This window comes from Bombus terrestris, chromosome 2, assembly GCF_910591885.1.
Source record: "Bombus terrestris chromosome 2, iyBomTerr1.2, whole genome shotgun sequence".
Classification (NCBI taxonomy): Eukaryota; Metazoa; Arthropoda; class Insecta; order Hymenoptera; family Apidae; genus Bombus; species Bombus terrestris.
Window position 1 is genome coordinate 11,543,478 of NC_063270.1, and position 24,756 is coordinate 11,568,233.

Below are 24,756 nucleotides of genomic sequence, written 5' to 3' on the forward strand. Positions count from 1 at the left end.
TCCATTTAAATCATCTGTCTTCTATCTTTGATATTTTTTGCTATTTTAATATTTTTAAATAATATTTCAGTTCATAATATCACGTGTTTCATTCTATAGAATGTTTGATTGTAGGAGATGGAAGAAACGGTGATAATTCCTTAGTAGTCAGTATGGAGCTAAATGGAGTGATGTATCAAGGTGTTTTATTCGCTCAAAGTGACAATAGGACCACGAACAATACACCAACATGCAGCAGCAGCAATTCAAAACCGTCTCGGAGTATAGTTTCATGAATACGCAACGATTAAGGAATCATCAGCCTATCACGTTGTCTTGATACTTGATAACTATATACATGTAACAACAGTAATAACCTATGAACGAACGAAGCAGTCTACCATAATCGAACTTGATTTTTCTTTGACGGCTATAATTTACATTCGCTAACTGGAATTGTCATTTGCTTGTATCATGCGCGAATACCTACTAGGTTCCTAAAAATTGTATAAATATATATGATAAGTGAATTAGTCGTGATGACGATAGGCTGTTTGGATGATGATATTGCGAATGATTGTTGTGTGAATAGTGTATGTATGATATGTGTGCAATGCAAACATAAATATTTTTAATTATATATCTTTATATTTTGCGGTTTCTTTCGTTCAATGGAAACCTCCTCGACGTATCGTTCGTCGAAGATCTCGCATTGTCTTTCCTTTCGTTCAACCTTAATAATATAATTAAAAATGAAACGAAAAAGTAGACAAGATAGTACATATTTGTAAGGGTGAACTAGAACGGAAAATATTCGCGAGAAAGAACGTGTTAATTTTTTTTTCTTGTTAAGCACAGTTCTCTTTCCAAAATTTGCTCCTTAAAGCAATAGTTATATTTGGCTAGTACTTCCAGTCAAGATCATTTGCAGAATGCTTTCTACTTCACAAACTCTACAAATATATATTATTTTTTCATCGCATCTCTTACGGATATTTTATAGCATTTTAAATTAGCACATGTACATTTGTTTTTATCATAATTATCAATACGATATCATTGCAAATGTAGAATCTAGGTGTGTGTGTGTGTGTATGTGTACATACAAATATAATGCATATATATATATATATAGGAGTACATACATATATATGTACACCTACGTGAGTGCGTGCGTAGACAATTGTTCATCTTATCGCCCGTTTGTTAAGTGTACATAATCATTCGAATATATTTTGCCTTCCGTAAGAGAGAACCAGAGCGAGAAAAAGGAACAGAGTTCAGTGCGACAGTTTACAAAAAGATTGAGTAATATTATTATTATTATTATTATTATTATTATATTATTATTATTATTATTATTATCGTCACTACTAGATATAGAATTTTTATTTTCTTTCATTTTCTTCTATTTTCTTTTTGTGACAGGTAGGTATTGACGAAAAAGAATCGGACGGTGAAAATGCGCAATCGGCATTTTCACCTTATCATTTAGATTCTTTTATATGATTCTTTCGTGAATGATTTTCACGAAATAGAGCGAAAGCTAAAGCAAATTATCATTGCCCGTTTTTTTATTTTTACTCTATACTTCCGCGTTGTTTTCTTTATTTTATACTAAGTGCGCAAAAGGTACAGCCGTTTACTATACAAGCATTTAGCGGCGTATCATCCGAATGTTTGATCCGTTCGCACCATTTCGCACCTTTGCCGTTGACTCACGCGTCGTCAAATTTTCTAAATCTCTCTTTTTTTTAACGATGAATAAGGATGTTTTCGTCTTGCTAGGGCCAGTTCGATAAGAATACCGTAGTCAGGTAACTATAAAACACTGAACACCCACGAATCGATCTATAAATATATAAATATAGCAATGTTTACTTTACATAATGCTTAGTACATAACGCGCAGGATAAAGTCATACAGGATTCAAACGTATATCCTTTGTAGAAGACAAGCGTATCCGCAACGCAACCAGGACGAAAATAAAATCATCCGTAGTCATAGTTATTAGGATAAAGACATAGCGGAGGTAAGATATTAAAGAATAATCCGCGCAACAAGAATATAAAGAATGTAGAATAGATGAGGAAAAAATTTTTGCGAATGACTTATCGACGATCTCTAAATCGATAACAGAAAACGATACAATGGCTTGTTTAATGATCTGAGAATCTGTACATTAATAATGGTACAGGTGAGAAAATGAAATTGTTTTATTGTTTATAGTTCGAATATTAGCCAAAAAGACTGTTACATAGAATGAATATTATATAGGATAGAAATAATTTCTTATTGCGATTATTAAAATCAATATTAATGACATTGTCAACATTAATATTACAACTATATAGTTATTATTCCTATTACTATTAGTATTATTCAGATATTTACTACTATCATCTTGTTATGACATGGTAGGAAGTAACGGTTCTAATAAAAGAACAAAAAAAAAAAAAAAAAATAGAAAAAGGAATATTTGAATCAAAGTTAAGGAAAGGAATCCTTGTTGCTCTTGCATAAAGGTAAAAGGTTGATTCCTTTTTCCTTTCTTTCTTTTTTTCATTTTTATTCCAGACAATTGATATGAAATAAGAAAAATATTTCTGCGGCGATCTTGAAATTAATTGATATTTTGATTCTTGACAGTCTTTTTTATGTGGTGCTAAATTCATCATTTTACTTTTTAATTGATTACACGAAACACCAAATTAATAAAAAACATCAAATACAAAAATAAGCAACAAAAAAATAAATGTAATTAACAGTTTTTCTGCGCTCGATGATTTTCATAGTTTATAAGACAATTGTTAATGTTTATTGAACCGACTAGACTGATGCCGGTTTGTAAGTATTATTAATTTTTGTCTTCAATGTCGAAACAAAAATACAGCACATTTGCAGGCATAACATTGTAATAATAATTATATACGTTGTATATACTACATATAATTAAAAAAAAAAAAAAAACAATACTGATGACATTAACTATTTTAATCTCCGTAAGTAGCAACTTAGTTATCTGTAAATCCATGTAAACGAGCCCACAAATATCATAACGAATAAAATCGATATTACTTTTATTTTAATAGTCTATGACCTCGTTACGCCCTTATACAACATGTATATACTTTGTCAATTCGATCGAATGTTTGTGTCTATCAAATTTTTATACATATATGTAGCGACATCAATTGTCGATCTCATTGACGATAATTCATTACAATTTCAATATGTAACGTTATATTCTTTAGCAAATTTTTCGATCTTACACAATATTGCTTGTTTCTCTTCTAATGTTGCAAAAGCATATTGTACAGATGATAGGCAAAGTTTTATGAGTTGTTCTCGTTCTAAACCAAACGTTGAACTAGCTATTTCGTATTCGCGGGACAAAGATGTATGAAAAACACCTTTGTCATCGGTCTAAAAAGAAATAAAATATTCTTTCCAAATAATTACTCAGATAAATGTTAATAACTCTACTCACACCAAGACAAATAGGATGTCCAGCTTCAAACAAATATTTAAATTGATGAGATTCATAAGTAGGTACTGTTTTACATTGAACATTTGAAGTTAAACACAATTCTAAACAAAAGATAAAAAGCAAATGTTAAAACAATATTCAGTATATTTCTGTATAAAATAATTAACAAATTTTCATATGTTTACCACTCTTACCTACAGGAATTTTTGACTTAAGAAGCAAATTAAATATTTTGTTTGATCCTTGTAGTGTGGGATGAATACAAGTGCAATGTCCCAATCTGTCTGGTTTAAATTCAAGGATATCTATTGTTTCAGTTTCATTTGAAATCTATATGAGACAAATGAGAAAACACTTAATGTGTTCAAAGATTCAACAAGATTAAGTTCAGTTTAAATGTTAACTGATCTCTACCTCTGCACAATGGATTGCAATTTTAAGTCCGGCCATTCTAGCTTTTTCCAATAACTCTAAAAATGTATTCCCCGTCATTGGATCTCCACTGAGATCAAGTCCAACAATATATTGGGGATATTTCTTAATAAAATCTATTGCTAATTCTATGTTTTCTTGTGCTGCTTTGTATCCTTGTTTACGATTAATTGATATTAATAACTTCAATAATATGCTTGGAAAATCAATCTTGCACACCCTATAATTTTAAAATTCCAATTAAAAGTACTTTGATGTTTAATTGATTGTTTAAAAAAAAAACATTTTAGTTAAATCTTACTCAAATGCTTTTATAATTGCTTCTACACATTCTTCTTTAGTCATTTTCCCTTGAATAACACGTGGTGTGCTTCTAAGCTCCAAATATATTACATTATCATCTTTGAATTCTTTAATTGTATCGTAGGTAGAATGAAACACTGCTTCTGGTGTTACTGCTAATGAATGTGCTATGTCAAATACTTTGAAACACCTACGAATTTTGCATGTTTTCAATATAATAACACAATGTATAATTTGAAGTTGAAAACTCATTCGTACTCGCCTAATGATGAAAAATCTTTTATACTCGTAAATATTTTGTCAGAATCTTCTGAATTAGGATTTTGCATTTTATACAATTTCTTCAAAGTATCTATGCTTAGGGATCCATTTAAATGAGCATGAAGTTCCTGTTAAGCACAGAAGAAAAGATATCTTTTAAGCATTAACCTATACGTTTTATGTTGTATAAGTTTCAGATTACATACCAATTTTGGAAGAGCTCGACAGAAATTTCCTAAATTCATTATAAAAAATAAATCAAATTTTATTAAACATATAAAAAATATCAGTTTTATTTTAATGTGTCGTTTATTTCAAACTACTGTTCCTTAAGCCTGAAGAATTAATGCAGTAACCGATTGCATTCGATACGTGACTTGACGTGACGAACATATGTACTTACATATATGTTCTTTATTTAGTTTCTCAATTTATTGTATAACTTATTGTCACGCTTTTTTAGTCAAACAATGAATAAATGGATGGTGAAAAATATACATATGTACACATAGATTCAATTAAAATATGTTTATAATCAATTTAATAATAATAGAAAAGTACAGAAATATGGACTTCATACATAATGCAAATAGTATATAGCATTTTAAGAAAATACAGTTAAAATAACTTTAACTTTGTACGTATTTTATCAAACTTATATATGATTTAATAGATTTTGAAGTGCTGTGCCTTAAAAACTGTATCGATATTAGAGCACTAAAGAATACTTAAAGGTATTAAGGTATAGAAAGTATCAGATTTTTAATATATCTATAATTGGCATGTGTTTTGTATACTGTGTTATAGAAATTACAAGTCTAGCATTTATAAAATGTATACTGCAGAGGAAATTTTAATCATTTTTTTTTTTTATCTCAATTACATATTTCTTATCTGAAATATGTTCAACTTTTTCATAACATCTAATAATTATTTGTTAAATATTTTTTATATATAACATTTATTATATCTGTTTTCCTATAACAAACAAAGAATAAAAATTAAATTTTCATGCTTATGATCAAATTTAGTTATATGTATACATTTTTTGAGGAATGTTTATATATACATATAACTGATTATTTATAATTTCTTAATTAAGAATTGAACATACAAGCACATTAAACACATAAAATTTTTAATTTAGCGTGGAAAAAGTTTTATAAAATAAATTCGAATTTCCAGATTTTCAGATTTGGCATCAAATAGTTTGTATAGTATTTGTACAATAAAAAACATAGTGCCAACATGGGCAAGAATAACATTGGCCAAGCATAAAAATGTCTTATATTTTAAGGTTGAATACCATGCCTAGGAACTGCTCATAGTGAATTGTAATGACACCATCCAAATCTGTATCCAACTGTCTGAAGGCAGAAGTTAATGTCTAAAAAATAAAATTTATATATTTTTTTAAACATAAATGTACATAATCTAACAAAATATTATATAAACGAATACTTACATATAAGACTATACAGCACTGGATAAAATCATCAAAATATATAGTGCCACGACCAGCTCTGTCATATTTGCGTATAAGAGTGTCTATAATTTGATCTGATAATCTGTATCCAAAATTTGTGAGAGCTGTTTTTAATTCATTTCTATCAATATTTCCACTGTTGTCCCGGTCAAATGATCTAAAGCAATTTTCCCAGTCTGTTACATATTTCCACAGAGCTCCAAATTCTTCAAAACTAACTGTTCCCTTTTGATTTTTATCAAACATACCTGAAGAATCAGGATCAGTTTTGTCAATGTCAAACATACCTGTATGAATGCAATGAGATAAACTAAAAACATATTAAATATGATAAAAGACCATGCAGATCTACTCAGAAACTATGGAATACATTGTTATAGTATAGCATTTTAAACATTTTTATTGATTTACGTGGTCATTTAAAACAATAAAATCAAATAATTACCAATCATTAAACGAACTGTTTCTGGATTAAATGGTGTCCAAGTCCCATTAGAAAGAGCCTGCTGTAATTCCTCTGCAGTAATTGCACCAGATCTGTCCTTATCAACTCTACAATATCCAAACCAAAAAACATTAAGTTTGTTTGTGTCATATGTTATTTATTATCAAAATTGTATTTAATATACAATTATTTATAAAATGAATGAATAAATAAATATGTTAATTTTGTAAAATTGTGTATGGAAGGCAATCAAATTAAAATTAAAGTATCTTTTAAATGATGAACTTTCAGATAAAAATACTTTAATACTTTTGTATAGAGGATAAAAAATCATATCGGATCGCGTATGAAAAGATATAAAATTCCATCTAAAAAAATATCAATTGCGCTGAATTTCGAACAAAATGATCTCGAGAAAAAATTCGTTGCATCATTGCATGAACCCTTTGAAATAATGCATATAATTTTGTCACGATAAGTTTTTTCGACAAAAATAAACGAGGCAGATATTAAGCTAATCCACTCTGTATATACATACATAATTTGTATAATTTGCAATATATAAATGTAATTCATATCATTTATGAATAAGCTATATATAATTAAATATAATTGAACATTTACTATATTACAATTTGAATGATAAAACATATGCAGAATTATAAAGGTTACATGCTTGATATGAAAGAATTAAGTAAACGAATAAAATTCAAATAAAGTTTGACATACCTTTGAAAAACGTCCCAGAGAAATTCTCGACTAGGCATAGGCGATACAAAAGCCATCTTTCAACTAATGTTTACTTTGACAAAATATAGGATTAGAAATAATTATATTTAACACTTCTATCTGTTTAATGTTACTTTGTAACTGATTATGGTGACAGTGTAAAAGATAATATGAATTAATTTGCAAAAAGTTTCGCAGAATACTACGTCATAAACACGTCACACCACTGATAGTTCTAACGTATGGTTACTAGTTACTATACTACGTTTATATATACTATATCATATTAATCATATTAGCTATTTGGCTGGTTATTTTCAACTATATAGTATATCTTGTAGATCATACAAACAGGTCTTGATATTTGCTAGGGAAAATTGTCCGGAAATTGAATCATGCCTACTCGTAAAAAATCAACATGGAAAGTCAACAGTCTGCCTTCTTGTGAGACAGACAAAGATAAATAAAATGTTTCTGTCTCTGTTTGAGACACTCATAGCATATCACGCATGGGCAGAACGAGGACCTTCTTGTCTTCCAGGTTAATTTTTTACAACTAATCAGGACTCGATCTTCGGATGATTTCCTCTAGGATTCAATATGTAAATGTCATGATCTGTTTATATGATGTACTATATCACTGTACATATAAAGAAATTACTAGAAAATTATTTAAAATCTCGGAATAAAATAAACTATATTAATGAAATTAAAAATTACTTCTTTATAAAGTGTTATTTATTAACAATGATCATTACATATTACAATGCATATAATAGATAAAAGAATAAATATATAAACGAAGTAATATATCTTGCTCAATTTGATTAAGTTAATCTAAAACACCAAACAGCTCTCTTTCTCTTTAAAAACATTTATGATAATCTATCATACTTTTTTATATAATTATTCATTAAAATAAAGATTATATAAGCTTATTAAATAAAGCTTGTTATGGTTTTTCACATTTATAAATTTTCCTTACAAAGGAAAAATATTTCATGATCACTATGTAAATTATATTATCTAATTATGTTAAACATGATATCTAATGTTATCTATAGTGGAAATATCGAATAAAAGGTTTATTTATAAATAATATGAGTTCTGTGCACATTTATATTACGTTTGTTTAGATCTTTTTATTTTCCATGCCCCAATTCTATACTTATACCAAATGAAAAATAAATCTTTACCCATTTGTAACCAACTCCAGAAAGGGACTATTTTGGATCCTTCAATTTCTGTCCAATTCACAGGAATCTCAATAATAGGAATGTTTAGAATTCTTGCAATATATAACATTTCTACATCAAATGCCCAACGTTCAACATGTAGAGCTTGAAATACAACTCTTGCAGATTCACGTGTTATAAGTTTAAAACCACACTGTGTATCCCTAATACCTCTGACTCCCCAAAACCACACTAGGAAATGGAATCCATGCATTAGTAACAATCGAAAAAAGGTTCTTTTAGCAGTTTCTTTTTTCTCTAAATGAGCTCTAGATCCACATACTATTGCATGAGAAGAACTGACTTCATTTGGCTTATCTATATAATCAACTAGAAAAGATGGTTTTGTCACTATAAATATTTAATTTTACCTTATATTATACCTTAAGAAATAACTTACATCCTAATATATTTTTCAAACTATCATCTAACTTTTTTAAATCTGCAAACTTAGTAGCACCATCTGCATCTGCAAATAATATTACGCTTCCTCTTGCACTTAGTATACCCTTAAATGAAAATAATTATGATAAAAGATAATGACAATAATAGTAAATTAAATTTCATAACATTCTGTTACTAACCAGTCTTACTGCCCCACCTTTCCCTCTGTTTTTAACAAGATTTAATACTCTAATGTTATCATATTTTAATGCATACTGATGAGCAATATCCACAGTTTTATCTGAACTTCCATCGCTAACTATAATCACTTCATAAGTACACCCATTTTTTGAACGGTTTTCCAAATATTCCAAACACTCATCTAACATTACTGGCACTATAAATTAAATATATAAACACATTATGTTTTCATAACATTACTGTTAATGCATCAGTATTTACATCTTTGCTCTTCATTATAAGCTGGTACTATAACACTTAAGTGTACGCTCCATTTTTCATATAAAGACGGAAAAGCTTCTGTTTTTTTCGTTTTTGGATTGAAAAAGTACTTTTCCTTCTCATCTTGCCATATTTCTGGATATGGTTTTGTCATTACAAATAATATTATAGAAAACTAAAAGCATGTAGTTAATTTCATTATAATATCGAAGAAATAATCGCAGCTATATATACAATATTTTAATAAAACAAATTATAATTATAAGATATTAATGTACCTATAGAATTGCCACGTTTATACAAATTTAAATAACATAAAAAATTGTAATTATAACCTAGAAACGTACCACAATTATACATATCACTGCAAATAAAATAGCATAAAGAAGTAAATGCCCTAACGGTATCATATTAATATTATTATGTTTTTAAATATTAGCAAAAAATACTTTTCAAAACACGTATTGTTTCATCCTTCCTTATCTTGTGCCACCGCACATGCCCCTGAAGTTATGATTAATTTGTATACATTTCGCAGTTGGCTACACTAAATGCAAATTTTATCTATTATTTTATTGGTGAAAAACTTCTATATTTAAAATGAAAAATTGTCACAGAGGAAGTTTAGTATTTATTAAAGATATTAAAAATCAAATAATTTCAAATTTGTTATACAATATAATTCTTCATAAGCAACTGATAAGTAATTGATGATAAACGTTTGCCCACATAGAGGGAGTTCTACATTTTCAAATTTGTATTTTTATTTATTATGTTCAAAAAATCTGAATTGTCACAATAAAATAAAGCATGCTCTAATCAACATTCACGTCTCTATTAATTTTCTGTCTCATGTATTATTCGTTTCGCGTAATTTATTGTACGCTTATTATAAATTAATTTATTATAAATAGTATATTTTATTTATGTACATGAATTAAGTTATGGGTATAAAATATAATGGATTCTGATAAAAACAATGAAAATAATAAAATTAATATTTCGGATGAAACAAAAACTACTTCTCAAAAAAGAGATGAAGATAATACGTATGATACGAATGATACAAATCTAATGATTGATAATATCGCAACAGATGAAAGAAAACCGAAGAAAAAGATAACTATAACTGTAGATGAAGATGATCCATGTCTTAAACAGGAGGACAAAAAGAGACATGTACGATCTGTATTTCCTGGTGAAGATCCAAGGTTTGTTTTACTATGTTACTTTTTTGTTAATTGCCATCTATAATATGATTAAAATTGATCCATTTTATATTCTGAATTAAAGTAATTTGCAATATCGTTATTTAGATTTCAACAACAAAATCAAACATTACGCTGTTGGGTAATGTACCATGATTTCTATCGTTGCGAACGTACTTTAGGAGAGGGATCAGATGCATGCACTTGGTTTAAACAAGTTTTTACATCTATATGTCCAAGGGAATGGATTAATCGATGGGATGAACTTAGGGTTAAGGACAAATTAATCTAACACAAATATAAAAATCAAGGGAAATTTCCTAGTAACAAATATAGAGTTTAGGAAGATTGTATATTGTTTTCTATGACTAAGGGATATAAACTTAAGTTTAAAAATAAATAAACTCGCAATTAGAAAAAAATATTAATCTTTTATTATACAGGTACAAGACTTTTATGAGGTAACTTATATAGAAGTACGAAATGAATATTTGTTGCAATGCCCGACGTTGGCCAGTCATTCGGCTGCCTTCAACAATCGGTCAACAATATCTTCTTTCTCTTTTACATTAATCACACTAGTTACTTGCAGTTCATATATGACACTTTTTACATATGTAAAAAATAAACACTTGCAGCAAATTTTCTTTAAATTTTCGTTAGAATAGAAGCTTGAAATAGCACAGTATTAAAAATTTTGCTTTTTTTTAAATTTATGATTTTTATATAATAAAATTGCTATTTTAATTTGTGCACAAACTCTTGCCGTGATGAAGATAACTTACCATCTTCGGGTGTTACTTCTGCTTGTTAACAGCTTCCATCTATGTGGGATTTTGCATCCTCAGAAATAGTAGTATCTGTAATTGTTAAGTGATAACATTTACTCATAATAAAAAATGTTTGAATTTAGAAGTTAATAAATTATAAAAAAGTGTGGTCACTTTCAATAAAAATCTTGATTTTTATTTTTTAATGCCCTCTGAATCTTATGATTAAAGATTAAAACCACCTTACGTATATTTTAACAATGCCATTTTGGTAGCTAAATGCTACTTGGTTTGGCTCCCTGTTTGATGAATAAATTGACAATCTCCATCACTGCATGTTCCCATCAGTTCGTATGGACAAAGGACGCCATTGGGATTCGTGTTCCTGGTTAAGAATGATAAAAACAACAAAAAAAATACTCGAAATTTTTGTAGAAGTTAAATTAAAAGAACACTATATATTTTTTATTTAGAAATAAATATCCTATATTATTGAAATATTTAGAGAGCAAAAACCCACCTTGGCACCTTAAAGTGTGTTAATATTGATTCATAAGGTAAAAGTGTTTTTTTCATTGAAGGTTCCCCTTCAAGTCTCATAGTATTCCTTCTTTTACTACCCGCTTCTGAAGTTGTAGACCTTATTACATTATTTTCTGGTACCACTACCTTATTATCCAGCTTTTGAGCACGTTGTAAGTTAAGCACACCAGTAGTAGGAACAGGATTATCACTTAAGTTTGTTTGTTCAGTAGATACTTCTTGTTCATGGTTGTTTTGTGTAGGTGTACTTTCTTCATTAACGCTTGGAGCACAATTATTTAATACTATATTTTTTTTCTTATCTGTATCACTTACATTTGATGTAGTAACTTCTACGTGTACAGTTTTCCTAATTTCATTAGATTTTATTGGAGATTCATTTTCGTTTAAAATTGTTGTATTGGATTCTTCCGGAGTATCACTTTGACAAATTTCTGTACATGCACTAGACACAGTTACTTCTTCCAGTTTTGATAATTCGTATATGTCCGAAATGTCAATAGATGGTACTTTTTTCCGGGAAAGTTGTCGCGTGTGATTAGCTACCTCTTTCAATCTATTATCTAAAAGTTGTGCTCCAGCTTCAGGTATCCTAGGAGATACGATGAAAAAATTAAAAATATTTATATTTTGTGTTTACAATGATTTGAAGATTAATAGTAATGATTCTATTAATATATTACTTATAATCTCTTCCTACGATTCTATTTCCCAAGTTTGTACAAATAATTGCGAGTTTATAGCATTTTTGGCGACCTGCATTGATTTTTCCGCGAGCTTCTACTACTTTTGGACCTATATTATTAATACGATTACGTTGCACCTGTAATCTTTCTTCAGCAACTTTGAGCTGTTCCCTGAGCTTTTTGACTTCAGCCGCTAAATTCGTCTGTAGATCTCTTTCCATATGCCACTGACGAAGATTTTGCGACATCTTCGCCAAATCATCTAAGATCGTATAGCTGTTTTATAAAGAAATGAATAAATTATTGTATAGAAATACATTAAAAATTAATGGATATTAATGAATTTTCATTGGAAAGTTGGTTACCGTTTCATAACTAATTCTTGTTCTGTATCTATTAAACGTTGTTCTTGTTCCGCACGTGAAAGATTAATAAGAGTATTTAGCTCTGTCTTGACATCTTTTTTAATTTCTTCCCAATTTTCTTCTATGCTTCTTATATCTTTTGGTGATATATTGTTCTTGGGCGATAGAAAATGGATGTCATGTTTATCTTTTGTACTTGAAGTCAATAATGCATCTTCCTGACATCGTGGAAGATATATTGTAGATTCGGATGTATTAAGACTTTCGTTCCAATTTTGAGGTGTTCTTGATAAAATAATAGTCGATGTATCTGAGTCCACTGTATTGTTATTACCAAATGGAGTATTATTAGAAACAATGTCTTCCTCTGTAGGACATGAAAGTTGATTTATATTATTATCATATATATTTTTATTACTGCTATTTTTATTTCCAGAAATATTTTTACTTCGATCGATTATTGTTTCGTTATTTAAGGTCACTTTATCATTTATTGTTACCACTCGATCGTTTGTATCATTTTTTACTTGTACGTGTACATATTTTCGATTTACTTCATCTGTAGATAAAATTTTTAAGCTAGGTGAAGTTTTTGTTTTCGTTGGACTCTTTCGCGATATATTCGTCGGTTGCGTGTTTCCAACTGCTTTGTTTCCAATATTATTTGGACTACTTTCAGCAGATACACATATATCATTTATTATTGACTTTGTTAGTGCTTTTATTTGAGTTGGATCTGCATGTTCTTGTTTATCAACATCATACATTTTGCTGATACATGACTGAATGTTGCTCGTTGATATACTAGTATTTTTTACTGAATCTGCTAAATTTTTAGAACAATTTTCCTTATTTAATTGTTGTGTACTTATACTTTGACTTTTTGAGGGTATTGTATGATGTAGTTTCGCATATAACTCTTTACTTGAGCTATTGGATGATATGGGTTTTGAAGATACTTCCATATTTTTATTTTTTATTAAATTGTTGTTTTCTATTGTTTTATGTAGCTTCATCTTCTCGCGTTCTAAAATTTGTTGTTTTAACCGTCGATATTCCTCTTGCTGAGATGCAGGTAAATGACGAACAGCCTGTAAAAATAGTAAATTATTAAATATTTCATGTATGATAAAATATTTTGTTGTAGTATACTTACCAGTGGTGTTTGTAGATTGGATGAATTTGATTTTTCTGGTTTTGTTATTAATACTGCATCTTTCTTAGATGTTTGTGATATTAAAGTTGGTCTTGCAGCTGCCATAGATTCTTGTTTTTTCCGTACTGCACGTAAAAATTGATCTAAATTTTTTTCAAATTCTGCTGTAGGATTTATTGCTGGTTGATGTTTTTCTATTGTGACAGTATGTGCTGAAGTAGCAGCTGTACTCTTTTGCCATTCAGATTCAGATTCACTTTCTGTATCAGACTCTAAATTTATAATAATCCTTTGTGTACCGGATAATGCCTTTGTATTAGCAGACCATTTACTGTCATTAGATTTCATTTTAGATAGAACTTCATTTTCTGCAATTTTTTGCTTGTTATAAATTGTAGCTCTTTGTAAATTTAATCTCTTTTGAATCATTGTATTTTGGTATTTTTTTGCATTATTTACAACTTTTGTACTTGCAGGAATTGAAATTCTTTTTATAAATTTCTTCTGTGGATTTTTTGCTATAGGAATTAATCTTTTCTTTCCAATTACTGTGTTTGAGGCCTTAATACTTTCAAGAGATAAACTTTTCTGTGTAACATTATATATTTTCTCTCCGGCATTTGATTGATTTTTATCGTTTTCAGAACCACATAAATTTATATGTGGAGTTGGTAAATTATTAACTGTAGATGATACCGTATTTGATACAGTTTGATTTACAAATACTTGATTTGGTACAGTAGATGTAGTACTTGTTGTTGTAAGAGTAACTGAATTGGAACAACTGTTAGTGATTTTTGTTCGTTTTGGCAAAGAAGCTAATAAAATTGCTCTTAATGCATCTTCATCTTCATCAAGACTTTGTCTTCTGTCTTCTGTATTCTTTCCTTGTCCTAATGTATCATTAGATGAATTATTACTTCTCTGTATTTTATCTTCATTAGTTTCGAAAGAAATTTTATTTAGTTTATCATCAATATTTTTGGACATTTCTGACATACATATATGGACACAATCAGCCTGGTCCATTTGTGTGTACGTTTCTTTTTGATTTTGTTTATCATCTGCATAAAGAATTTGATCCGATTTACATATTTGCTTATCTACAGTATTTACATTATCATCATTTGTACATAATGTATTGTGTTTTTTTGCAATTAATGCAGCACTTTTTCTTTTTAATCCCCTTTTAAGCAGTTTCTTTTTCTTTTGTGCTAGAATTTTAGTATCACCTGTATTATTTGGACTTGTAATTATATTATTTTGTGTCAGAGTTGCACTGGTATTACTTTCTACTAGTGAGATATGAGATGATTTATCTGCAGATATTTCATTAGTTAGATCTTCATGAAATGCAGTTGGTATAGTTAAAATAGAATGTGACTTTTGTGGAAAGGACATTAATTTTATAGGTTTAAAGGAAGCATTTATTTTTGTACCACTTTCTTTATTAATAACAACTGGCTGCATTTCTGCACTTTTGAATGTAGGTTCTTGCTGTAATGCATTCTTTCTAGTTGGTAATGGCAGTTGCAATTGTTTGTTTGTTTTCAAAATTGGTGCTGGAACTAGTGTTCTATTAATTAATGTTGGTATTTTATTTGTATCTTTGGTAACATCTGGTAATCCCTTCATATAAAGTGGTTCTGATATTCTGTCTTTAACATTATTTGCTACATTTGGAATGTACTCTGAAGTTTTTATATTTTTGAAAGTATCAGTTAATAGATTTACATCTGCTTCGGTTTCAGGAAGATCATCAATTGTTATCATTGAACTACTAGGAGATATTGATTCCATAAGATAACTTGTATTAGACCTAAGAATTGGATCCATTGAAAATGTTTCTGCTTTATTTAATTGTTCATCTTCATTTACATTGTCTACTTGTTTTGTACTTTGTGTATGTTGATTTGTTGATACATTATTATATTGTTCATTATTCCCACATGTATTAGAAGTATATGATTCTAAAGAAACTAAGGAAGAATTTGAAATAGTTAGTGGACCAAGAGCTTGTGGAAGAGCATGTGATAAATCAGGATCATATACAGGAGTGTCAGTTGGAGAATAAGGCATTTCTTGGATCGAATTAATATCTAAAACTTCGGAAGTATGATTACTTTTAACAGTAGCACATGTATTTTCATAAGAAGGTACATTTAAATGAGAATTATGTACTTTCATAAAATCTGATTTAAAAGTTTCTGTTAAATCAGTTGATGAATATTGTATATTTCCATTTGTAGCACATAATGGATTTTGTGATTGTGCATAATATGCAATATTTGGCAAAAAACTTCGATTTTCAATAATTTTCTCCTGATAAGATTTTTGATCATCCTCATTACATGTATTAAAATTTAGACTATTATTTGCTCCATTAAGAGAGATGAATGATACATCAGATGGCTGAATACCTAACAATTCTGTATCCATAGATATATTGGCAGTAATTTTGTCTGTTGGAGAATATGGTAATTTTTCTTTTTCTCTTTCAACATATGTATCTAATTCCATATCCTCTGTATGATCACTTTCATTTGCAGGGATTGGAGTATGAGGTAACGATGCAGAATTTTCCTCTCCAGGTATGGGAATGCTATCCAAAAAGCTTTGAGTAAATGGACTTTCACTACGAAGGCTATTAGATTTCTTGGACTTTCCCAATTGAATTCCCTTTTGAATTCTATTCTGATGTTTTTTTAATACAGCAGAACGAAGTGCAATCATTCTTAATTCCAAATCTTCTTCGTCTTGATCATCATTCATATTTGCACTCACATGTTTTATAGTTTCAGTCTTTAGCTGTTCATTTTGTTTATTTGGTTTATTTTGTTTTGTTTCAAGAGCTTTCTGCCTTAATAATGCTAAATCTTCTTCATCATCTGCATCATTAGATTCCTTTTTATTTATATCCTTTATAGATTTTCCTTTTGAAGAATTTGTCAAATCAGTATTATTGTTAGAAGCACTTTTCATCATATTTGTTAACTTCTCTTTTAATGAAGATGCATGCTCTTTATTTTTATTTAAAGTTTCTTCTAATGAATGAGTTCCCATTGAATCTAATTTTCTTACTTTTTTTAGTAATTTATGTGTAGTATCAGTATAATTATGGGATGATTTTAAGTCAATATGTGACGTTTTCCGAGGCATTGTCTTTGTTGAGGATCTGTATGGTGATCTTTTAGGAGATTTAAGCCTTCTTGGAGACCTCCTTGCCACTGGTGATCTAGTACGAGTAATTGGCGATTTTGATCTTCTAAAAGGAGATCTTGATTTTATAAGAGATCTATGTCTTTTGGGTGATGATCTTGGAATTATTCTTGATCTACTTCTTCTATGAATAGGACTCATTTCTCTGTAATGTGACCTAGAAGTATTTTTTGTCGCATCATCTTTTACTACACTAGGGCATTCTTTCTTAGATACATCTGCAGTAGCCGAAGAAACTAGATTATCCAATGAAAGTACACGATTTCTTTTCTTTTTCTTCTTTTTTTTCTTTCTATTTTTGGAAGCAGAACGTATCATAATTTGTTTAGAATTATCTGCAAGACCAACAATTTCCATATCACTGTCACTTGAAATAGGCACAAGGTCGTCATTTTTTTCTTGAAGTGTAGAAGCTGTATGTTTTGTTCCAATGCATCCTGATTCTTTCATTTGATGAAGATTTTCTTTGCCCTGGACTGCATCTTGTAGAATAAGGTCAACTTCTACTTGATTAGAACATGATATGTCGAGAATAATAATACATTGGGTATAGAAAGGTTCAATATGTTATCAAATAGAAATACGTTTTACACGAATTATATCCCAAAATATTAAAAATATATTTTTTTAATATTCATATTTAATAAAAGAAAATTGAATTTTATTTCGAGGCTTATTTTTCACAACAATGTCTTAAATATATCCCAGAATATTACAAATATATATGAATCAAAAAAAATATAAAAAAATATATTACTTTAAGGTTTATTTTTCATAACAATATAAACAATATAAACAATATGAAGTTAAAAATATTAAAAAAACACTATATTATTTAATTTACCTCTTCTAGTAGAACCCTTGGAAGGATAAAACTTGGCAGGAGCAGTACAGCACGTTGCATTTTGTTGAGTCGACAGAAAATTTGAACAATGAGAAATTTTAGTGCCATATCCGTAATTTAAATGTCCTTCCTCGGAAGAACTTACATCTTCCAAGGATATCTCACCTTCTTCTTTCTCATCTAACACACCAACTGTTTCCGTACACTCACTCGACAAATCGCTAGCCATTCTTGAACTTACCCTCGAACCATGAACAATTAATCGCGTCCATTCGTAATAATATAAAACTGTTTCATGAAAATTAGGGTTAATTACGTATTAACAATAATTGTGATTTTTTTACCGATCTAAATCTAACACTCGCACTACACTTTATTATAAATAATCTCGCAATTAAAATCCTTTAATATAACGAATAAAAAATTTAAATAAGCCCGAATACCGTATTTAGTTTAGACAAAGAGAAATTACTTAGTCACTAAAACGTCCGTTTTTATTGTAACTTTATCTTCACAACTAAATGCATGTAATAGTTCTGCCATGCTAAGTCGTTTTCAACGCATGATACGAAACAGTTGGTTTTCATTGTTCACTGATTCGGTGTGTTCTGAAATTATACAAACGATTACATTACATGAAAACGAAGCGATTAATCTTTGGACAAACTCATATTCACATTTTTTATTAATTTATTGTCATACAAAAAATTCTACTTTTTTTTGTAAGTGAAATTTTATTAAATTGTTATACATTGTTTGAAAAATGATCTTTTTATTAGTATTTTTCAAGTATTTTTATCACCAGGCTTTCCACTTTTACTATAATGTAATTGACATGTACATATATTGTTATTTCAAATTACATATAAATATGATATATCATATACTATATGACATAAGAAAATGGAAATATTACTTGTCAGTACTATTTGGTCGCAGTTTTGAACGAAGAATATTAAATTTTGGTTGAACGTAATGTTCAAGTAAATCTTTATCAAATATAAAGCGTGCTAATGATTGATCACCGATACCAGACAGGACAGCTACAAATCTTCCCATTTCATTCACACTCTTCATTTGATCTTCCATAAAGCCGGTAACAATAAAATCACTAGCATTTAAATCGCCATGTTTTTCCGCAACAGTATTTACTGCTACTAGTTTTTCAGCTACTTCTAGTTCCAAAGTCAATGCTGTCTAAACAAATTTAATAACCATGCATATTATTAAAAGAGAATACTTAATTCTTTCTTTTAATTATTTACTTTAAAAGCGTGCAATGGACATTTCCAATCTTGGTCGGAAGGAGGTTGTATTGGACATAAATTCACAAGACCTCCGCGCATTTTGACGTAATTTAGAAATCTGATAGCATGCTCATGTTCCTCATGATGCATTTGCATGAAAAATGATTCACAGCCAGGCAATGCTACATCTGCGCGCCCAAAGTATGCAGCCTATAGAAAATAACCGACTTTACATTACATTAAAGATAGTAACTATTAAAAGAACTATATATTTATTTATCTTTTTAAGAAACAAATAGTTCTATTTCTTATCTCACCATGGACAAATAATGATAGAAAGCTTTCAGTTCCGCATTTATTTGTTCGTTTAATATAGTTTCAGTTTCTTGATGAAACTTAAAATTGGCCGGTTTTCCACTTGGCCATTTCGTAGGTTTATCAATGCAAAATTCGTCCTTGCAGGAGGTTGCCAAAAATTTGGCAGGAAATAGTTTTGGTTTACATATTCCCTTATAGAGTTTAGTTCTTCAAAAAGATTACTTACATTTTCGAATTATATTCAATATTAGATTCTTTAATAAATAAAAGTTACAAACTTACTCTTTAGTATATAATTGTCGAACAAACGAGTTGAAAACATCACTAAGAATTTTTCTATCACTACGCAATTTTAACATGATTTATCTTTAGTTACAAACAATTTACATACACATTTCTTGATATAAAAAACTTCGTTAATTGTAAAAATTATTCTTTAAGAAATTTTCATTTTTATTTGTATGTTACGTGTCATACGTCATATTATCGATTCGCAATTTATTTTCGATATCACGCATAAATGTTTTTGAAACAAAAATAGAAACTATATACATTCAGGATTACCAAGCTTTATTACGCTCAAAGTTAGCAGTATGTTGTACAATATATATAACGTTCGTCACACTTCTTAACATGGTAAAAGATGTAGATTCAATCCGAAATGAATTTCTTACTAATACTTTTTGGAAGTATTTGTAATTTGATGCAGAAATTTGCAACACTTTTCAAAATTATACAAGTTCATATATATTTATTTTGGCAATAAAAATTAGAATACTGTATTTATTTCTCGTATTAGTATTATGTAATGTACAATTTTTTACTCATTCTCTGTCTATGCATAGTATGTTGACGCTTTTACTACAATAATAGTGTTAAATTTTTAAAAGGGTGTTTTATTCCCCAAGTTCTTGGTCGAAAATATGCACTCCTACACCATCGCCAACTCTTTCTAATTTCGTTATGTGGTTGGCAAGTTCATTGATGGAGTCTACTTGTTCTTTCAGATACTCGGTTTCAAGGAAATCTAACAAGTTTGGATCGTTGTGTCGAGTCGCTAAGGCGTGTATTTGGAGAAGACTCTGAAAATGATAAAATATTTATAAAAATATTTATATATTTTATATTTCATTAAAAAACATTACATTTTACTACTGCAAAATGTTTATGTTGCAAATTTATAACGAAAAAAAAAAAAAAAAATCAGATTGGAGGAGCTGGGATTTGAACCCAGGACTTTCCGCATGCGAAGCGGACACTCTACCACTGAGTTACACCCCCACTTGAAAGAATGGATGTTAAAAACCTATAAAGGGGAATAAGTTAATATATTAAAAATATCAATGGAATTAAATTATAAGTGAAAGTATTTAGAACATTCTAAAGAAATAAGACATAATCAAAATGTATATAGGAATATTATTTTCATATAATTTTCTATAAAATTACTTTTCTATTCTAATAAGAATAATTGTTACATCTGAAATAAAATTTTAATAAACATACATACTTCATTAACTTGTCTTTCTAGCTTCAATGCTTCCATCATAGCATCATGAGCGCTGATCCAGTCATCTTTTGGCGGGTTTTCAATAGGTGTCAGAGTGATGCTGCCACCTCTCTTGTTTTGATAAGTCATAAATTTCATGGCGTGTTCTCTTTCTTCGTCTGAAGCTTTTTTGAAATACGTATAATGACCTGGTAAAGCTACGTCGCATCTATCGAAGTAATATGCCTACAAAAATAATCACGATAATAGGACATAATATAAAAACACAGAAAGTATTCGTGACGAAAATAATGGTATAGGAAATAAAATGTTTTTTTTTATTTAAATTTTATTGCTAAAGAAAATTTAACGTCAAGAATAGCCACTTAATCGATATGTTGACTAACCATAGACAGATAGACATAACTGGAGAATAATTCCAAGTTGATTTGGTTATTAATCGCTTGTTCACAGTCCTTGTGAAAATTTTGTCTAACCAGATCCATGATATTCGACTTCATTCTAGTTAATTTCGTTAAATTAGAACGCAAATATAAAGGCACCATATAATAACACTAATTTCGTGGACCTTCACGATGTACCGACTGCGAGCAAATGATGCGCAGTTGTGACACACGCAAGCGCGCTGCACACATTTTATTGATTTCATGTTCAAAATTGACCTTGAATACAAACATAACAAATTAAAAAATTTAATGTTATATAATGATTTAGCGTTTCGCGTCGTTGTGATAAACATGTTTGTTACTGATTGCTATTTCTTCCTTTTTATATTTTGAATTGATTGAATTATTATTCCATATGTTTAATTATTACTTATAATTTACAATAAAGACGTACATACGATGGACTTCTAAATCTATTAGTATTTGCATTCTTAAATTGATGAATATTTTTAGTTTTGCCTTTTTGGATTTAAATGTTGTTTGAATTACGTGCGTTCGGAGAGTTTCCACTATATCAATAGGATAGACCAATAGGAAGAAAGTCTGAGTGTCAATGATTTACTTTGGTTAGGTTTCGGAACGCACATACATGATATGCCAGTGTATAATTATTGTGATGAACTTCATGATTTGATTTCAATTTAAATATTGAAGGTAGATTTTTTTTAATTTTCTTTTTTACAAATTTTGTTTATAGTTAAATTTATCTTAAATATCATTTTGAATTTTCTACTTTGAGAATTTCGTTTATGTTAATGTGACATTGATATTATAATTTTAATGTTATTTCGTAATACTATTCTGACTTTATATGAATAGTGTACATAATTATACATCTTTTTTATTTTATAATTTATATCATAATCTACTTCAATGACATATTAGCTTATTATTGAAAATGAAAAGATTCAACTAATAGGTTATGTGCGACGTCGTTTACATATATCCAGGTTGTAATTAATCTAATTGTTTTCAATATAATAATGTATTTGATATTAACATTGTGGTATCAATTTTATCAGTCATGATTTTTTAATGTTTTTACAGCAAAAGGACTATGTATATGTAATGTACAAATGTACTTTGACAAAGAATATTATCTAATTGACAGCCCATAAATAGATTTAATTGCATTTGATGAATAATAGTTGCCCCTTTGCAAACAAATGCTTATCTTATATTAATTTCTAGACAGTTTTATTTTATTTAAGGGAATAGGAGGAAATATATTCCAGGAGAGTGAGAATTTACACATAATGATCATAATATATAGATATAATTAACATTTTATTGCCACTTAAAGAAATTACTATATTACGATTATGTTACAATGTAATGTTTTACGTTTTTTCATCATTTTTTGGAGGTAACTATGACTTGAGAAATGATCACAGAAATCAGGGTTTAAAGAACGTTTTTATAATTTATATGTATATAATATTTTCAGTTAAGACAGTAATTAAGATATTCATTAAATGTTCAATAGTTATTATTAATAGAAGCTTTAAAAGTTTTATAAGGTTTTCTATAATAACTTGTAAAATTTAGAATAAGAGAGAAATTTTAGAATTTTATCATGCATTGTGAAAACACATTTATAAATGAATATTACTCTCAAGCTATTCGATATATTATATTATAAGATTTTCTATGTTTATTGCAAAATTTAAAGTTAATGTACTTATTATTAATAATTTTAGAATTTATTATACCTTGTAAAAATAGATTGGTTGGTGAATGTTAGTTTTTAAATATTTAATATAGTACATAATTAGATTTTTGTCCAATGATTATGCCATATACTAAATTCCATATTTTCTGCTATAGAGAAATTATAAAATTTGTTCATGTTTTGATCCAGAAAATTTGTATAATTTCTGTTTAGAAATCTTACTTGTCACACTTCGAAAAAATACTGATTTTGTCATACCATCGATGCTTCGTGGAAGCCCCATCATAGCCGCTGTCACACGCACAAGAGTCTTATGTCTAATCTTGTGCAGTGGCCAGCAGCTGCATTAGGGTCCATTATTGTTCTTATCTTCTTATGCGAATGGTTCCCATTTGAATAACTTTTTCCCGAAGTTACACAGCTTAAATGGTTGTAAAATGCATAGAATATCTGCGACAGAAACAATGTATTAAAATAAAAGAAAGCATAGGAAACGAGTTTTATCTAGTATGTATAGCATAAATTATTCGATAGATTTCGATTGGCGTTTGAGGACGATTTTCCTAATTCCTTTTGTTCCATAGAATTTAATCGTTATAATAGCATTATTATCCTTATTACGATTTATTTAATCTCACTTTTCTCGTGGCTCATAGTTGAAAAAGTGGGATACCAAGTAGTAAAATATGTATAGATGTAATGAATGAATGAGTAAAGTATAACTTGGCTAGCACCTTCTTTTACCATATGTCAATGATGTGGTCTACATATTTCCTCTTATATATACTGTGTACGGATAGTGATTCTATGCTAAATATCTTAAGAAATCAATGCAACGCTTTAGTAGTAATTTCTTAGATGTCCTTTTATTTGTTTAGAGCTGTTTTCTTTATAGAAATTCTTGAACTTCGTATACTCTCTCTTTATAACACGATGTTCAATTCAAACGAAAAATGCACTTCTATATTTATCATGCATCGTCGAATTACATTTTTAACTAATTTATTCGAATTTGTACTAACACATTTCTAATGGTCACGAAGAAACAACATATATGTAATACATGCCTCGTGTCCATGTAAATACATGAAAAGTATATCCGTACCAAGATAAGTTGTGGGGACCGGACATCTGGTTGTTCTATAGGCTGATAGGATAGTTCGACTCGAATACAAAATTCATTGCCTTCGATTTTCCTATCCGTACATTTCTACGATGAACTTTCCATAGTTTGTACACATCTAGGCTAACTCTTTTTCCGTATTCACCGGAAGTTAAAAACGCTGAACACGATTGATAGTGATCGAGATCAATTTTGAGCAATCGTTACAATCGATGTCGCTACAAAATTCAACCATAATTTTGTTCTATAAAGAATAAAATATCTTCTTATACTTTTATTACAGATTTGTGAATATCCACAAGTGAAGATTCCGTGACTCGATAGTTTTTGTTAAAAGCTGGTTGGAACATTTTTCAAGGATACCCCTTTAAGAATCATAGTTACTCCAAAATTAACAACCTTGTTCCGAAAGTTGTGACAACAATATCTGATATCAGGATGTT

General features: G+C 28.9%; 8 protein-coding genes and 1 non-coding gene across 24 annotated transcripts in view; 2 read left to right on the plus strand and 7 right to left on the minus strand.

Annotated features, from left to right (window-relative positions):
* Window positions 1-3,062, plus strand: part of LOC100645822 (protein dead ringer homolog) — a 137,325-nt gene extending 134,263 nt beyond the window's left edge. For all 9 annotated transcript variants that reach the window (XM_048410462.1, XM_012318297.3, XM_012318313.3 and 6 more), the window contains one exon: window positions 115-3,062. In XM_048410462.1, coding sequence (XP_048266419.1) covers window positions 115-275 — 161 coding nt within the window. In that variant the 3' untranslated portion in view covers window positions 276-3,062. The remainder of the gene's footprint in view (window positions 1-114) is intronic.
* On the minus strand, window positions 1,737-5,721 carry LOC100646977 (adenosine deaminase-like protein). 2 transcript variants are annotated; one of them, XM_020866017.2, is made up of 8 exons: window positions 5,580-5,721; window positions 4,672-5,443; window positions 4,463-4,593; window positions 4,203-4,394; window positions 3,884-4,121; window positions 3,664-3,799; window positions 3,470-3,570; window positions 1,737-1,830 (listed from the first exon to the last, which is right to left on the minus strand). In XM_020866017.2, exons 2-8 carry the CDS (start codon window positions 4,708-4,710, stop codon window positions 1,801-1,803), a joined length of 867 nt encoding a protein of 288 aa, XP_020721676.1. In that variant the 5' UTR covers window positions 4,711-5,443; window positions 5,580-5,721; the 3' UTR covers window positions 1,737-1,800. The 2 variants fall into 2 exon arrangements, with proteins under 2 accessions (XP_020721676.1, XP_020721675.1); XM_020866016.2 differs by lacking the exon at window positions 1,737-1,830 and adding an exon at window positions 2,178-3,405.
* LOC100648157 (programmed cell death protein 6) lies at window positions 5,587-7,547 on the minus strand. Of its 2 annotated transcripts, none has more exons than XM_003393804.4 (4): window positions 7,126-7,547; window positions 6,397-6,503; window positions 5,931-6,238; window positions 5,587-5,852 (listed from the first exon to the last, which is right to left on the minus strand). In XM_003393804.4, the coding sequence occupies exons 1-4, from the start codon at window positions 7,179-7,181 to the stop codon at window positions 5,751-5,753; spliced, it is 573 nt and encodes a 190-aa protein (XP_003393852.1). In that variant the 5' UTR covers window positions 7,182-7,547; the 3' UTR covers window positions 5,587-5,750. The 2 variants fall into 2 exon arrangements, with proteins under 2 accessions (XP_003393852.1, XP_003393851.1); XM_003393803.4 differs by having other exon boundaries at window positions 5,931-6,199; window positions 7,126-7,532.
* Window positions 7,548-7,841: 294 nt separating this feature from the next.
* Window positions 7,842-9,869, minus strand: LOC100649565 (dolichyl-phosphate beta-glucosyltransferase). Of its 3 annotated transcripts, none has more exons than XM_048410541.1 (5): window positions 9,554-9,869; window positions 9,207-9,381; window positions 8,945-9,141; window positions 8,761-8,869; window positions 7,842-8,678 (listed from the first exon to the last, which is right to left on the minus strand). In XM_048410541.1, the coding sequence occupies exons 1-5, from the start codon at window positions 9,614-9,616 to the stop codon at window positions 8,248-8,250; spliced, it is 975 nt and encodes a 324-aa protein (XP_048266498.1). In that variant the 5' UTR covers window positions 9,617-9,869; the 3' UTR covers window positions 7,842-8,247. The 3 variants fall into 3 exon arrangements, with proteins under 3 accessions (XP_048266498.1, XP_003393863.1, XP_012173742.1); XM_003393815.4 differs by having other exon boundaries at window positions 7,842-8,690; XM_012318352.3 differs by having other exon boundaries at window positions 7,842-8,690; window positions 9,485-9,609.
* A 21-nt stretch (window positions 9,870-9,890) lies between these two features.
* Window positions 9,891-11,132, plus strand: LOC100642237 (cytochrome c oxidase subunit 12, mitochondrial). The gene is made up of 2 exons (XM_012320290.3): window positions 9,891-10,417; window positions 10,523-11,132. Exons 1-2 carry the CDS (start codon window positions 10,167-10,169, stop codon window positions 10,704-10,706), a joined length of 435 nt encoding a protein of 144 aa, XP_012175680.3. The 5' UTR covers window positions 9,891-10,166; the 3' UTR covers window positions 10,707-11,132.
* Window positions 10,826-18,564, minus strand: LOC100652309 (uncharacterized protein MAL13P1.304). 3 transcript variants are annotated; one of them, XM_048410446.1, is made up of 7 exons: window positions 17,998-18,564; window positions 13,935-17,635; window positions 12,779-13,869; window positions 12,411-12,689; window positions 11,705-12,319; window positions 11,432-11,569; window positions 10,826-11,274 (listed from the first exon to the last, which is right to left on the minus strand). In XM_048410446.1, exons 1-6 carry the CDS (start codon window positions 18,224-18,226, stop codon window positions 11,467-11,469), a joined length of 6,018 nt encoding a protein of 2,005 aa, XP_048266403.1. In that variant the 5' UTR covers window positions 18,227-18,564; the 3' UTR covers window positions 10,826-11,274; window positions 11,432-11,466. The 3 variants fall into 3 exon arrangements, with proteins under 3 accessions (XP_048266403.1, XP_012173763.1, XP_020722469.1); XM_012318373.3 differs by having other exon boundaries at window positions 13,935-17,656; XM_020866810.2 differs by having other exon boundaries at window positions 11,427-11,569; window positions 13,935-17,656.
* A 157-nt stretch (window positions 18,565-18,721) lies between these two features.
* Window positions 18,722-19,981, minus strand: LOC100642359 (soma ferritin). The gene is made up of 4 exons (XM_003393916.4): window positions 19,845-19,981; window positions 19,562-19,769; window positions 19,263-19,454; window positions 18,722-19,194 (listed from the first exon to the last, which is right to left on the minus strand). Exons 1-4 carry the CDS (start codon window positions 19,919-19,921, stop codon window positions 18,910-18,912), a joined length of 762 nt encoding a protein of 253 aa, XP_003393964.1. The 5' UTR covers window positions 19,922-19,981; the 3' UTR covers window positions 18,722-18,909.
* A 134-nt stretch (window positions 19,982-20,115) lies between these two features.
* Window positions 20,116-21,706, minus strand: LOC105666719 (soma ferritin). Of its 2 annotated transcripts, XM_048410795.1 has the most exons (4): window positions 21,459-21,706; window positions 21,073-21,297; window positions 20,708-20,868; window positions 20,532-20,644 (listed from the first exon to the last, which is right to left on the minus strand). In XM_048410795.1, the coding sequence occupies exons 1-3, from the start codon at window positions 21,615-21,617 to the stop codon at window positions 20,728-20,730; spliced, it is 525 nt and encodes a 174-aa protein (XP_048266752.1). In that variant the 5' UTR covers window positions 21,618-21,706; the 3' UTR covers window positions 20,532-20,644; window positions 20,708-20,727. The 2 variants fall into 2 exon arrangements, with proteins under 2 accessions (XP_012173777.1, XP_048266752.1); XM_012318387.3 differs by lacking the exon at window positions 20,708-20,868 and having other exon boundaries at window positions 20,116-20,644.
* On the minus strand, window positions 20,772-20,843 carry TRNAA-CGC. Its single transcript has one exon. It is a non-coding gene; the product is annotated as a tRNA-Ala (tRNA).
* Window positions 21,707-24,756: the final 3,050 nt, after the last annotated feature.

What these genes read in the sequence shown, in the direction of transcription:
- LOC100646977 (XM_020866016.2), bottom strand. Translation starts at nt 4,710, where the DNA reads ATGAATTTAGGAAATTTCTGTCGAGCTCTTCCAAAATTG. An exon ending in TTGCAATCCATTGTGCAGAG is followed by an intron (nt 3,800 to 3,883) that starts GTAGAGATCAGT and finishes TGTCTCATATAG; the next exon opens with ATTTCAAATGAAACTGAAAC. An exon ending in TAAGTCAAAAATTCCTGTAG is followed by an intron (nt 3,571 to 3,663) that starts GTAAGAGTGGTA and finishes TCTTTTGTTTAG; the next exon opens with AATTGTGTTTAACTTCAAAT.
- LOC100648157 (XM_003393804.4), bottom strand. Translation starts at nt 7,181, where the DNA reads ATGGCTTTTGTATCGCCTATGCCTAGTCGAGAATTTCTCTGGGACGTT. An exon ending in CTCTGGGACGTTTTTCAAAG is followed by an intron (nt 6,504 to 7,125) that starts GTATGTCAAACT and finishes TGGATATTGTAG; the next exon opens with AGTTGATAAGGACAGATCTG. An exon ending in AGTGCTGTATAGTCTTATAT is followed by an intron (nt 5,853 to 5,930) that starts GTAAGTATTCGT and finishes TTTATTTTTTAG; the next exon opens with ACATTAACTTCTGCCTTCAG.
- LOC100649565 (XM_003393815.4), bottom strand. Translation starts at nt 9,616, where the DNA reads ATGATACCGTTAGGGCATTTACTTCTTTATGCTATTTTATTTGCAGTG. An exon ending in AAGGTGGGGCAGTAAGACTG is followed by an intron (nt 8,870 to 8,944) that starts GTTAGTAACAGA and finishes TTTTCATTTAAG; the next exon opens with GGTATACTAAGTGCAAGAGG. An exon ending in TTTGAAAAATATATTAGGAT is followed by an intron (nt 8,691 to 8,760) that starts GTAAGTTATTTC and finishes CATCTTTTCTAG; the next exon opens with TTGATTATATAGATAAGCCA.
- LOC100642237 (XM_012320290.3), top strand. Translation starts at nt 10,167, where the DNA reads ATGGATTCTGATAAAAACAATGAAAATAATAAAATTAATATTTCGGAT. An exon ending in TTTCCTGGTGAAGATCCAAG is followed by an intron (nt 10,418 to 10,522) that starts GTTTGTTTTACT and finishes ATCGTTATTTAG; the next exon opens with ATTTCAACAACAAAATCAAA.
- LOC100652309 (XM_012318373.3), bottom strand. Translation starts at nt 18,226, where the DNA reads ATGGCTAGCGATTTGTCGAGTGAGTGTACGGAAACAGTTGGTGTGTTA. An exon ending in CAAGGGTTCTACTAGAAGAG is followed by an intron (nt 17,657 to 17,997) that starts GTAAATTAAATA and finishes CTAATCAAGTAG; the next exon opens with AAGTTGACCTTATTCTACAA. An exon ending in ATCGTAGGAAGAGATTATAA is followed by an intron (nt 12,320 to 12,410) that starts GTAATATATTAA and finishes CGTATCTCCTAG; the next exon opens with GATACCTGAAGCTGGAGCAC.
- LOC100642359 (XM_003393916.4), bottom strand. Translation starts at nt 19,921, where the DNA reads ATGTTAAAATTGCGTAGTGATAGAAAAATTCTTAGTGATGTTTTCAAC. An exon ending in CGACAATTATATACTAAAGA is followed by an intron (nt 19,770 to 19,844) that starts GTAAGTTTGTAA and finishes ATCTTTTTGAAG; the next exon opens with AACTAAACTCTATAAGGGAA. An exon ending in TCTATCATTATTTGTCCATG is followed by an intron (nt 19,455 to 19,561) that starts GTGAGATAAGAA and finishes TATTTTCTATAG; the next exon opens with GCTGCATACTTTGGGCGCGC.
- LOC105666719 (XM_012318387.3), bottom strand. Translation starts at nt 21,617, where the DNA reads ATGGTGCCTTTATATTTGCGTTCTAATTTAACGAAATTAACTAGAATG. An exon ending in GTTATGTCTATCTGTCTATG is followed by an intron (nt 21,298 to 21,458) that starts GTTAGTCAACAT and finishes TTATTTTTGTAG; the next exon opens with GCATATTACTTCGATAGATG. An exon ending in TAGAAAGACAAGTTAATGAA is followed by an intron (nt 20,645 to 21,072) that starts GTATGTATGTTT and finishes TATCATTTTCAG; the next exon opens with AGTCTTCTCCAAATACACGC.